This window comes from Pagrus major, chromosome 16, assembly GCF_040436345.1.
Source record: "Pagrus major chromosome 16, Pma_NU_1.0".
NCBI classification, from domain to species: Eukaryota; Metazoa; Chordata; class Actinopteri; order Spariformes; family Sparidae; genus Pagrus; species Pagrus major.
Window position 1 is genome coordinate 1056839 of NC_133230.1, and position 13889 is coordinate 1070727.

Consider the following 13889-nt stretch of genomic DNA (forward strand, 5'->3'; position numbering starts at 1 on the left):
TTAAACATTTTAAAAAACCTCTTGGTCTCTTTCTTCTCTGAGATTTAAATGTAAAGATGGAGATTAATATCATGTCAGTGATCAGTAGCCTACAGAGCTCGAGTCAGGATGTGGTTAGCCTAGCTTAGCATAAAGGCTAGAAACGGGGGAGAAGCTAAGCCCTGAGGAAGAGCGCAGGCTTTGAAGCCCGTCCTCGTGTAATTACATCATGTGAAAGACTTTTTCCCGTAAGCTTACATTGTGAAAGAAGTGTCTCTGAAACGGTGGATACATCTTTTTGAGCGTCACAACCACAGTGAAATGACTCGTTTCATAACATTTGGAAAGTCTAGAAGAGCTGAACGATTAAATTATTTTATCTCTATTCAAGTTAGCCGGGCGCTAAACTGGAAGTTAACTCGGTAGAAAGAAAATAGTTCCTACGTGAAGGCAGACATCTTCAAAACTCTGCAACTCACGCCAAAACAATGTAGATGGATGGAAAAGGACGAGGTAAGTCCTTGATTTTAGAGTGAAACGTCCCTTTAAGGAGAAAAGCGATGAGTGAGACACTGGTGGAAAAAGTAAGAAATATGAAATATGTGATGTAGCTTTGACTTGAAGTAGCTGCAGTCTGCAAATCTGAACCTCATGACAGAGATTAAAGGACCAGTCCACTGAAATGAGCCCACAGTTAAACACCTACAGGAACTACTTATCTTATTTAGCAGAAGGTCGTTCCAATGAAAACTCTCCAGTCTCCGGTGGTTGTTGCATAACTTCCTGTTCCTGTAGAGCCAGGATGAAGGATGGACGTGTGTCATTATTCATAATCCTGACAGGAAACACACACGCACACACACACACACACACACTTAATTCTGCTTTTATTGTACCTTGGACGGTTTCCTCCTCTCTTTCCTCTCAAGAGTCATGAATATGTTTCAGTTCAGACTCAGCAGGAGTTTATGTTTTATTAAACTGTTTCTACACTCATGAATGTGTTTGAGTGTGTGTTTAACGTCTGATCAGCCTTTTAAGAAGGTTTTTCTTTCAGCTCTTGAGTATAAAGAGACGTCAGAGTGAAGGAGTCACACTGGTGTAGTTTAAAGGACCGTTGCACTGCTTTTACACCCCTGAGCCCGTTTTACAAATCAGTTGTTGCGAAAAAATGTCCTTTTTGGTGCATTTACAGAAATTCAAACATCTGAAATAGAAATGTATCCAGTCATCATCTCCTCCTGATGATATAAAGTCAGGCTCAGTCATCATCTCCTCCTGATGATATAAAGTCAGGCTCAGTCATCATCTCCTCCTGATGATATAAAGTCAGGCTCAGTCATCATCTCCTCCTGATGATATAAAGTCGGGTGAAGTCTCGTAGTCACAGTCTGCTGTGATCACAGTCTGCAGAAGCCCCCAGATAAAAAAGTGGTCTGTGAAGACATTATTTACACCCTCTACGAGTGGTCGGACGAGGTGCATGCTAACACTTTTAGCTCAGCAGCTACAGTGAAGATTTATGCTTTAAAAAGGGTGTAAATGACGTCTTTGAGATCAGTTTGGGATCTCAGGGCTTCTGGAGAAATGGAACAAACAGATCTGAGAGCATGTTCTGGGTAAATATTGACCTATCATTATTGGGTTTTCATGTTTTTAGTGTTTTCATAACATGTATTTTGTAAGAAAGTGAAAATATTAAACAATTATTTTCTAATTTTTTGTTTGAAAGTCCGGCTACAAAAACTGTTGGCCCTCGGACAAACTGATGTTGTTGATGAGAATCTGTTGATCTGCAGTACGAGAGCTGATTTTGTCCTGCAGACAGTGAACTAAACTTTCACCTGCTGATTCTGGTTCATCATAAAGCTTCTTTTAGCTGACAGCAGTGTGTCTGTGTGTGTGTGTCTGTGTGTGTGTGTGTGTGTGTGTGTGTGTGTGTGTGTGTGTGTGTGTGTCTGTCTGTCTGTCTGTCTGTCTGTGTGTGTGTCTGTCTGTGTGTGTGTGTGAGTGTGTGAACTTTGAAGCCATTGGATTTACAGCATGAGCAGCTCCACTCACCTGACAGGGGGGTCAAAGTTCACATTGACATGTATGAACACACACACCCATCCACACCCACACACACACATGCAGACAGCACCATCAGATTGTTCTGATTCCAACACGTCTTTGGATCTCTCACTCTGTCCGAGATTCTACAGCTGAAGATATAAAGAGGACGAGAGTTGAAGGTAAGAAGAAGAACAGCCTGTACTAACTGCAGACAGAGATGTATGAAGCCAATCAACCTCATGTTACGCTTAGAAGAGCAAATTAAATCAAGGCTCGATAAAAAGAGGAGTTGGTGCTGAGTTGATGTTTGTGCAAGAGGATGCAGTGTGTTAAAGTTTGTGAGCCACCGTCTGCTAACATGAAGTGTGTCATGGTTGTTTCACAAGGTTCTGTGTTTGGTTCCTGATTATTTAGCCAAAATATGAATGATCTCCTTTAACGGAGCCACAATGCAGAACTGCAAATAGTGTATATGCAGATGACACTGTCTTATACACACATGCAAAACAGCAGAGCTCGCAGCTACCCAGCTAATAATTGCACCAACATTAGCTTAATCAGTTACGTCTGAGTCTAAATGGAAAAGGTGTTTTTTTTGTCTCCCAACGCTGATATCTGCATCATCAGCATAACTTTATATGTTGTTTTCAGTCTTTCACATATGTTATTGTGCTGTTTCCTACCTGCTGAGGGACTAAAGGTGCTAATAAGCTGGAAGCTAATCGGGTACAGTGCAACAAATGGTGCCCTCTAGATAAATTAGGGCTGGGCGGTATGGCCTTAAAATAATATCACAATGTTTTTAGACTGTATCGTGATACACAATATTTATTTCTGCATTTCGAAAAAAAACAACTTCATAAATGCTAGAAGTGGGCAGCAAAATCAAATATCAGGATATTTTTGACCAAATACCTGTATTGATACTGCAACAGTTTTGTAGGGATGAATATTGAATTTTAGATAAATAACCATCAGTAATGTGGATATAATGGCTGAGATAGTTCAGAAAATAACATCACTTTACTGTAATGCAGCTTTTAAAACCAGGAAGAGACAACACTTATGTCACATCACGATACAACGATATCCAAAATCTAAGACGACATATGGATTCATATCACGATAACGATATATACTGTCTACACTGCACAGCCTTTCTTGGTCAGGACCAGCTGACAGGTGACCAGAGAAAACTGTGGTGCTGTCTAAATGTGTAGTGAGGTTTATTATACCCTGTACAGGTGACTCCAATATCCCACAATGCATCGTGAAAAGCAACAACCGATGGTCACTAACCAAGCATGATATACCATCATGCATTGTGCTGGAGGAAAAAAAAGGTCTGAGTGGCGTCCAACAGTGAAATAATCTGCTGGTCCTGATTGATTGATCCACCAGTTGAGTTTGAAATGATCTCACTGCAACGACAGAGTTTTTAGGTGTTACTGATCACATTCAGCCACTTAATGCACCCGTCAAGTGGTTGCCAGTTTGTTGCACGAGCTAATGTTGCTAACTAACTGCTAGCGAGCAAACGTGAACATTGCTAACTGTAGCTAACGTTAAGGCAGTACAGTAACTCAGCCTGTTGATGCTGACGAAACACAAATACATGATACCAACGGAGTTTAAACCTCGTTAGACGCTGGAACAAGAAACAAAACAATAAAACCATACTTTCGTTTTGCACAAGCTCTGTAGATGTGTTACTTTTAAAAACTGACTCATTAAAATGTTTAAACGTCTTTTAAGACAAAAGGCCTTTAATACTGAAGAAGAGACACAAATACCTCGGTAAGACAAATGTAGTCAAGTGGAAAGTACAATATTTCCCTCTGAGGTATAAAGTGGCATAAAATGAAAATAGTGTAAAGTGCAGACACACACACACACACACACACACACACACACACACACACACACACACACACTCACACACACACAGATTATGACAGTTGAGGTATTTTTACAGGGTTGTATTGAAGGTGTAGCTGCTCCTGTCAGCAGGAAGTAAAATAAACTCTTCACTCTTCATTTGAACTGTTTGACTCAGAGACAGTGAACTCGGCTCGGCTCGATATTCAAGTACTTCAGTACAAATTTAAGGTACTTTCCTCGAATATTTCCATTTTATGCAACTTTTTTTACTTCACTACATTTGTCTGACAGCTTTGGTTACTAGTTACTCTTCAGATTACCTTCCTGTCCAGTGAAAACCACGTATCTCCAGATGTGTTGAATGTTTGTGATAAACTGACAGTGTTGTAAAAAGTACCCAAAAGTCATACTCGAGTAAAAGTCTTAAAGTATCTGATGTTAAATGTACTTTAGTATCAAAAGTATCAGTAAAGTAACTGATCCATATATTTAATGTATATATAAACTATGAGTCAGCTGATTATCACAATCACTGTTTTTATCTGATTGATGAGAAAATCAATTAATTTAAAAATGTGCAGCATGTAATCTGTAAAGTAACTAGTAACTTGGATGAATGAATGGTGGAGACTTTGTGATTCCTTCAGCTGCAAAATCAGGACTTAAATCTGCTCTGACATCAAAACTTGGTGCACAGATTTCTGTTGTATGTCCTGATCACATTTCTGCTCCCTCAGACCTCTCAGAGTTTAGATTTTTGAGCATTCTGTGGCTCAATCATCTCCTTCAGGATTAATACAAGTTCTTGTATCGTATCGTATCGTATCGTGTCGTGTCGTGTCGTGTCGTGTCGTGTCGTATCGTGTCGTATCGTATCGTGTCATATCGTATCGTATCGTATCGTATCGTGTCGTGTCGTGTCGTGTCGTGTCGTGTCGTATCGTATCGTATCGTATCGTAACTTATCCAACTTCCAGCTTAAATATGTTTCATTTCTTAAACTTCCTACTGCTGATCATTTTCAACCATATTTGAAACTTCCTCTGTGTGCTTCCAGCCAATCAGGATGGAGGGTGAGGAGGATGGGGCGGGGCGAGTCAGGGAGCTGCAGGAGCAGAGGATGGCGGTCCAGAAGAAAACCTTCACCAAGTGGATGAACAGCGTCTTCTCCAAGAACGGGGTGAGACAGGACGACGTGAGGAAGATGAGATGAGATTTTGACTTTATCTCATAATTGTGACTTACAATGGAAATATTTTTTCCTCAGGCTTGGTTTCATCTTCTTTTTTTATCTGGCAGAAATGAGCTTCTGTAGGATGTGACGGGCTTCACAAGGCCCGGCCATCTTTCTCTCTGGCTTATTATTTATGTATTAATCTCCAGCACTAACCTTCATTATTTTAGAGATTATAACTCGAACTCTGGGAAGGATGGCTGCTGAACATGGTCCTCTGCACACAAACTGCAGTTAGTTAGTTATTTCTTTATTTCTGTGTCATGCCACGCAAGGACTGGGCAGAGCAACAGAACAGTGCTGAGTCGCTGTATTAATGTTGGTTACAGTAATAATAATAATGCTGATGCATGCGTCTGCACACTGATGCAACAACAAACACACACACACACACACACACACACACACACACACACACACACACACACACACAGTCAGCATGGAAACTGAACAACCTGCACACCACTGACACTGTGACATTTACTCAGCTGCTGTACTTAAGTACACATTTGAGGTACTTGTACTTTACTTGAGTCTTTTCTTTTTCATGTAACTTTCTCCCTTCTCCCTCTCTCTCTACTCCATTACATCTCAGAGGGAAAGATTACTTAGTGAGATGATTACAAACACTTCCTGTATTTTATTTGAGCATCATTGATCAGTGTTTTTAACCTGGAAAGTAACTAAGTACATTTATTTGAATACTTTAGTACAAATCCAAGGTGCTATACTAAGTATTTCCATTTTATGCCACTTTACGTCGGCTCCACCACATCTCAGAGGTAAACGTTGTACTTTTTACTGCACTTCATTATCTGACAGCTTTAGTTACTGGTTACATTTCAGATTAAGATTGTTTCAATGCAGTAACAGTATTGTTACAGTGCAGTATAAGTACTTTGACTTGAGTAAAGTAATGCTTCCTCCACCACTGGTTTTGTGGCTGCAGTGATGATGTCATTAATGATGTCAGTGTTATTGTTCCCGCCTGATAACCAGTTATTAACTGTGTCTCAGCTGCTAACACAAACAGTAATCATCAGAGATTGTAACTGAGACAGCTGCTCTCAGCGTCCACACGTTCTCAGAATGAACAACACAGAACATGGAGATAAGTGTTGGTGCTCTGTCTCGTGTCCAACAGATGTGAGTCTACTCTGGGTTTGATTTCACGTGTTTTCTCTGATAACCGTCTGCCAGCTGTTGGCTGAACACTGAGGCCCGCTGCTGCTTCATTCCCAGAATTCCTCTGAGATTTCTGCAGGATGGCAGCAGGGAGGGAGAAGTGCAGAGCTCTCACTCTGTCACTGTTTCCACCCACATTTTTACTTTACCCACGTATCATCCTGCAAAGATCTGCAGCTTTTCACCATGAGCTCATGTCCTCTGTAATATATCTGGAAATGTGCAACAGTTCATCAATGAGTTCTACTGTTACACTCATACACTTTTATTGATGCTTTCATGTGTTTCATCATTTCATCACTGTATTGTGACAGTCATATCATACTGATAAGATCAATAAAGTCTCATCTTATCATGGAGACAATAAAATAATACATCGTTATCTAATTGTTGATTATGTTTTATATCGTTAGCTAGTAGGCTAACTAAAAAGATCCAATAAATGTAGCTGGAGTCAAAAGTACTTGACTTATTAGTATTATTATTAATATCTTCAGTGTCCAGTGAACCTCCACAGGCCAAAGATCAATGATGACCTTCACGGTCGAGTTGTCAGATCCACGGCCGTATGTCTTATACACCTGTGTGACGAGAGAAGTCGAGCTGTCGGCATAAAATGATGACAATTGTCCATCACACTCCCAAAGTTCAGAGTCCAAAGTGACATCTTCAGATGTCCTGTTTGTCCGACCAGCGGTCCAACATACCGACAATAAAACCTCAGGTCTTGGAAGATGTGCATGAAGAGATGCTGGACGCTCGGTGACAGGGAGTCTAGATTTAAAACAAACACTCCACTTAACGAAAGATGTACCCTGACCTGTAGATAACCAGGATGTCCTGAGATGTTATGTAACACTCTTCAGTCCACTCAGAGTGACCTTGGGGGAATTTGGCTCTCACAGTGAACTTCCTGCCCGTCACAGAGCTGTAAACACACTTACTTACATCTTTAAACAACAAGAATCAGTCCTCCTGTTCATGTTAAAAGAAGTGATGGACAAAATCAAAGTTTATCTGAAGTCTGAGGCTTCAGCAACCAGAGTCATCAAATCAAGAGAGTATCGGTTGTACGTTACAGTTGTTTCAGTACAAAGTTCCTCATAGTTCACCTGCTGCACATCAGAGTCAAAGGTCACCTGTCAGTCGTTAACTGTCACCTCCTCCTGCAGGAGAAGGCGGAGCTGACGGATGTTTACACGGAGCTGAAGACAGGAGTCGCTCTGATCCGTCTGCTGGAGCTCATCTCCAGAGAGACGCTGCCTCCGCCCAGCCGCCGCAAACTCAGAGTCCACTGTCTGGAGAACAACAGCATCGCCATCGGCTTCCTCAAAACCAAGGTAACTCACCTGTCCGTCTCAGACAGAGTCCTGTCCCCACCAATCGGCTTCCTCAGAACCAAGGTAACTCACCTGTTGGAGTCATTCAGAGTCTGAAGACCAAAGTGAAGTCCTGTCCCTGTCCACTTCTTACCCTGCTTGATGGTGCTGGTTCTGAGACAGTGGATTGTTTTTACTGAGCAAGCTGCTTTAATCTGTTTTAAGAATCTAAATCAAATTTCACTGAAGGTTTGAAGGGAGGGTCTTTAAATCTGATCCTGTTAGTTCATCTTGACCAACTCAAAAACCAACCAATCACTGTGTTTCTGTCAGATTCGGGTGGATCTGATTGGGCCAGAGAATGTGGTGGACGGGGACCGTACGCTGATCCTGGGTCTGCTGTGGATCATCATCCTCCGGTTCCAGATCGGACCCATCAACCTGGAGGAGGTAACAAACATAAGACCTTCAGTGGAGGGTTATTATACCTGTAGTTCACCTGTCGTCATGTTTTTACTCCTCATACAATCATCTGATAGACTCAACAAAACAATCAATTCAGTTTATGAACGATCATTATTCACTGAATGATCTGATTTAATCTGAAATGACTCAACCCAACATCAGCTTCATCTCCTCTTTCTTCCTCTCCATCTTTTCTTTTTCTGGGTCTTCTTTTCTCCTCTCCTCCCTACTTCCTTTTCTTTGTCTTCCTTTCCTTTCCTTTCCTTTCCTTTCCTTTCCTTTCCTATCAGGGGGGCGGAGCCAGCGTTGCTCATCGCTCGGCAAAGGAGGCTCTGCTGATCTGGTGTCAGAGGAAAACGGCAGGTTACCATGGTGTCGATGTGCAGGACTTCTCGTCCAGCTGGAGGGACGGACTCGCCTTCAACGCCCTCATCCACGCGCACCGGTAACACGCGCGCACACACACACACACACACACACACACACACACACACACACACACACACACACACACACACACACACTTTCCACTCTCCATCCTCTCTCTCTGTCTCTCCATCCCAGGCCTGACCTTTTCGACTACCGCCGCCTCCATGGCGACGACGCCGTTCGTAACCTGCAGCACGCCTTCACCTTGGCGGAGCGGGAGTTCGGGATCATGCAGCTGCTGGAGGTGGAGGACATGGTGGTCCCTCGTCCGGACGAGAAGTCCATCATGACCTACGTGTCTCTATACTACCACTACTTCTCCAAGATGAAGCAGGGCCAGACCATCCAGAAGAGACTCGCCAAGGTCTGAACCACCACCAGGGGGCAGCACTCAGACACTCAGACACATACATCACATAGTGGCTTTAAAACGTATTCACCCCCTCAGACGTTTCCCTTCGTTTGCTTTTATGAAAGGAATCAAACAGATTTCTACAACGTAATGTTAAATAAGTGATGTCATAAGTATTGACCACCACTGAGTGTGTGTGGAGGTCTCGATCAGGCTCGACACCTGGACACTGAAACTGAGTCATTTACTGGAAAAGGAAACAGAAAGGAAAGTAAGGAAAGGAAAGTAAGGAAAGGAAAAGAGATGAATCAAAAGGAAAGGAAAGGAGAGGAAAGGAAAGTAAGGAAAGGAAAAGAGACTAATCAAAAGGAAAGGAGAGGAAAGAAAGAAGAATCTCAAGTAGTTTGATCTAAAAATCATAATTTTCTACTTATTTCAAACATCTGAACACCGTCAGTCGTCTTATTTCTAACAAACAACTTGATTGAAGATTTCTTGTCAAGTTAAATGTCCTTGCTGCATGAACAGATTGTTTCACTTTTAATTTAACATAAACAAGAGTCCACCTGTTTATTCATTAAAGAAATAGTAGTTAAAGAGAAGTGGCTCAGGTAGAACAAACTGTGGACTTGTCCGCCCTCTGCAGGCTGAGTTAGGAACAGCAGCTGCCTCACACACTCACATGGTGACTGTCTCTAATCCGTCGGCCTCCTCCTGCCTGTCAGACATGGTGGATTACTGCTGGATTAGAGTCAAACAGGAAGTCACCTGCTGACAGAGCTACAACACACAGAGCAGAACACACACACCTGAATGAAAACACACACACCTGAATGAAAACACAGCAGACAGCTGGTGTAGAAAACCAGGTGAGTGAATCAGAGAGACATTGATGAAGGATTACTGGAGGTGATGTCTCATGTTTGCTGGTCAGGTGACCTCAGAGCCTCTCTATCCTGTGTGGGTGATTGTGGGCGGGGCTAAAGAGGCTAAGCTAATCAGATGAGATCACACACACACACACACACACACACACACACAGTAACACACTGCTGGAGGCAGGAAGAGAAACACCTGCTGAACCAAACTGAAGCTGCACACCTTTACCTGCTGTCAGCACCGGCTCAGAGAGGAGACGAGTCTCTGGCTCAGCTCAGTCTGAACTAAACCACCGAGGATTTTCAGTCTGCTGGAGATTCTTGTGTTGTTGTCTGTGTTGGGTCGCTGGCTACATGTTTGTCTGAGGGCTGTGTTGTGTTGTAGCTGCACAGATGAGAGATTCTTCACATGCAGAACAACCACAGATGTCTGTGTGTTGGCGAGAAAGTTGTAATTTCTCTCCTGTTTGTCGGTTTCTGAACTTTGTAAGGATTTCAGTTGGACTCCGGTCTGATGCAGATGTTTGCTGTGCTGTAAAGGTTTCCTTCAGATCATGCCTGCTGTCTTCTCCTGGTTTTAAAGGCTGCATTACAAGAACATGATGTTGTTTTCTGAACTTAACAGACTGAACTACTCTTTACTCACTTAGTCATTATATCCAGTTAGTCATTATATCCACGTCCACACAGTGTTTCCTCCAGGAGAAGTTCAGATACTTGTGTAAAAACAGGCTCTGGTAAAAGTAGAAGTACTGATCCAACTTCTTTACTCCAGTAAAAGTAATCGAGTACAGGTTCTGACATGTACTCTTCAGAGTAAAAAGTCTCCCTCTGAAGGACATTAGTGGTCAAAGCTAACTGAAGCTCACGTCATATTAATATAATTCAAAGACTATTAAAATTAAAGGTAGAGTCAGTAGGATTTGTCCCAGCTGTTCCTGAACGCACCACAAAGATAGTTGATAGTTGAGTCTCATTCCCAGGACGTCAAACAGCCACATGTTGGGTTGGTAAAGCGTCCCGAGCAGCAACAAAGAGAGAAAATAAGAAACTCTCTGCAGATACGAGACACTAACACGCCTTTTCTCCCCATTCAGCCTCCCTCTCTGTCTGTTCACGTCTTTTACGTCTTTGTCTCGTCTCGCTGCGTCTGCCGTGCGTGATGTGCTCTGATAGGTCGACATCAGTCTGGTGATGTTGGGAAATAACAATAATCCATAATTCACCTCAGATGCACCAAACTAAAGTAACGAGGCTGTTTGAAGCTGTGAGGAGGAGAAAGTTCAGGTGTTTGTGGTCAGGTGTTTGTGTTCAGGTGTTTGTGTTCAGGTGTTTGTGGTCAGGTGTAGAGAGGAGGAGTCAGAAGTAAAGTCCAGATACCTTCAGTGTGTTGAAGTATTTCAGTGATCGGTTCATTGATTCTTTGGATTATTGATCCTCTGACCTCTTCATGTTGTGTTGTGATGGTTGGAGCTCAAACAATGTTGGCTGTGTATGTTCATGTCGCAGGTGAACCAGGTATGTCCAGGTCCAGTGATTTACCTGGGGTCACATAGTGATGGTTGACTTGTACAGGTGGGTTCAGGTGTGTCCCCGGTGTGTGAGTGCGTATCAAACAGACGATCAGTAATGGCTGATTCCAGGTGTGCACAGGTCCGTTGTGGATACGTAGAGATTTAAAATGATAAAACTGGAGGTAACACAGGTGTAACCAGGTGTGGTTGAATTATCTAGAAGCGTCCCCAGCAGTTGTATTGTATGTACCAGGTGTACCAGGTGTATCCATGTTTACCTGTCACATGTCGTATGTACTAAGTGCAGCGGTTCTGTCAGAGCTCGGTTCAGGTGCATAGATGTGTCTCTTTTGACCAACAGGACTTTTTCTCATTAGGTAAAGAAAGTACAGGTTGTGTCCAGGTGCGTTCCAGGTGTTTCAGGTGTGTTTAGCTGGGTGAGGTGTGTGACAGAGTGAACAGGATGTCAGTGGGAGGACGTCTCAGTGGTCAGTGGGTGAAGAGGCAGTACAGGAGAGAGTCTTCCACCAGATCCCTGGACAAGGTTTGTTATGTGTCTCCATCGTCCTGTGCTGTTGTTCCTCTGAAGCTGCTTCAGCTGCTTCGTTCGTTAGATGAGAACTTCTCAGAGTTGGTGACAGACGGACAGCAGAAACTTCAGTGTGACATTGAGACAGCAGAATAATTAAGAATTTGTGTCTCGAATGTTGTCCTCAGATAGTCGGGATGCTGATGGAGCTGGACAACATGAAGGTCCAGTATGAGAGACTGGTCTCAGATCTGCTTCACTGGATCAAAACCAAGGTGACAAACACAGCAACAGTTGTCACATTTAAGGAAACGAGAGAAAGAACGTCCGTCACGATGAACTGATTGATTATCGTGTGGCTGATTGATCAGGTGGTGCAGCTGAACGACAGACGATTCCCGAACTCTGTGAGGGAGATGCAGAAGCTGATGATGACTTTCAAGACCTACAGAACTGTGGAGAAACCTCCCAAATACCAGGTGAGACTGTGATCATTTAATCCAGAACCTCCTTCGTTCACTCAGCTCAGTTCGATTTCTCAGAGACCTCAGATCGAGGTTTGTCTTGCGTGTGTGTTTTATTACTGTGCATTAATATTTTATCTTGTGATTTTCTGGTCGTGTCTTCAGGAGCGTGGAGCGATTGAAGCTCATCTGTTCAGTCTGAAGACTCAGCTGGCAGCGAACAACCAGTGGGCTTACAATCCTCCAGAGGGTATTAATTCACATCCACACGCTGAGACACTTTGTTGTATTATATTGTTATTTTGCCATGGCACATAACTCACATTAGATTGACACGATATGATGATGTCATAAGAAAAATGACCCCGTTGACCTCTGTAGCCTTCTATAACACCACATTTCCTACATGAGCTAACACTGAGTTTTGTGTATTTGAAGGTAAAACTCTGAGCGACATAGAGAAGAGTTGGGTTTTGCTGGAGAGAGCTGAACATGAGCGAGAGCGAGCCCTGCAGGAGGCGCTGCTTCGCCTGGAGAGCCTGGAGCAGCTCGCCCAGAAGTTTGGGAGGAAGGTCTGTACCAAAGACATCATTACAAACTTTATGAGATCTAACCAGTCTGTAAAGATTTAGTCTCTCTTTATGTTTTGGACTGTAAGTGAACTTTAACTTCAGTGGCATTGAAGTAAAGACATTTCTTTAACCCATTACTGTCCTGACATTAGCCAAATGTAAAGTAAAAAAGTTGAAGGCTACATGTTGCTCTCTAAACCTCTGAAGGATGAAGACATAAGTAAGCTTTGTTCTCATTTCTCAGGCAGAGCTGAGGGACGGGTACCTGGAGGACACGCTGCGTCTGATCCGGAGGCAGGACGTCCGAGCTCTCTCCACCCTGGAGGAGGCTCAGGCGGCCGGCCGGCGTCTGGCGGCCCTGGCCACCGACGCTCTGGCCAGAGAGCCTCGCTTCGACGCTCTGAGAGACATGGCCAAGACCATCGAGAGAGGAAACTACCACAGCAAGGAGCAGATCATCAGGAGGTGAGTGAGAACCATCGTCCAGAAACTGGACTAAAACTAAGATGTTCTCGATCACAGAGGGCATTTTATGTGTGTGTGTGTACGGCATGAACATGAACATATATCTGTGTGTGTTTGTCAGAGAGGAGAGCATCAGTCATCGGTGGAAGGACCTGCTGCAGCAGCTCCAAGAGCAGAAGGTGCTGCTGGGAAATGTAGTTGAAAATCTGAGCGTCCTCAGAGACGTGGAGCTCGTCTCCCAGGAACTGAAGGAGCTACAGGTGAGTTTACCTTGAAACTGTATTAACACATTTTATTATTAAATAATTCAAATGTGAAATCTTCTGGTCTCTACCGTCTCCCCTCTCTGTCTCTGTCTCCAGTCCCAGGCCAGTTCGTCTGAACTGGGCAAACAGCTGGCTGAGGTGGAGTCTCTCCTCCAGAAACAGGATCTGCTGGAGGCTCAGATCTCAGCTCACGGTGAAACCATCAGCGCCATCAGCAGCAGAGCGCTCAAGGTACAATACTCATGATCATCCACATTACTGTCAGACAGCACATACTCCAGTACTGTACTAACCACCGCTGC

At 43.4% G+C, this 13889-nt stretch overlaps 1 protein-coding gene across 1 annotated transcript in view; it reads left to right on the forward strand.

The window, feature by feature from the left end:
- The first annotated feature begins 477 nt into the window (after positions 1–477).
- sptbn5 (spectrin, beta, non-erythrocytic 5) overlaps positions 478–13889 on the forward strand; it is a 44112-nt gene continuing 30700 nt past the window's right edge. The window contains exons 1-13 of the mRNA XM_073483049.1: positions 478–492; positions 4973–5095; positions 7378–7674; positions 7987–8103; positions 8409–8563; positions 8683–8911; positions 12009–12095; positions 12192–12299; positions 12450–12534; positions 12723–12856; positions 13101–13321; positions 13443–13581; positions 13684–13818. Of these exons, the coding sequence (XP_073339150.1) occupies positions 478–492; positions 4973–5095; positions 7378–7674; positions 7987–8103; positions 8409–8563; positions 8683–8911; positions 12009–12095; positions 12192–12299; positions 12450–12534; positions 12723–12856; positions 13101–13321; positions 13443–13581; positions 13684–13818 (1845 nt within the window). The remainder of the gene's footprint in view (positions 493–4972; positions 5096–7377; positions 7675–7986; positions 8104–8408; positions 8564–8682; positions 8912–12008; positions 12096–12191; positions 12300–12449; positions 12535–12722; positions 12857–13100; positions 13322–13442; positions 13582–13683; positions 13819–13889) is intronic.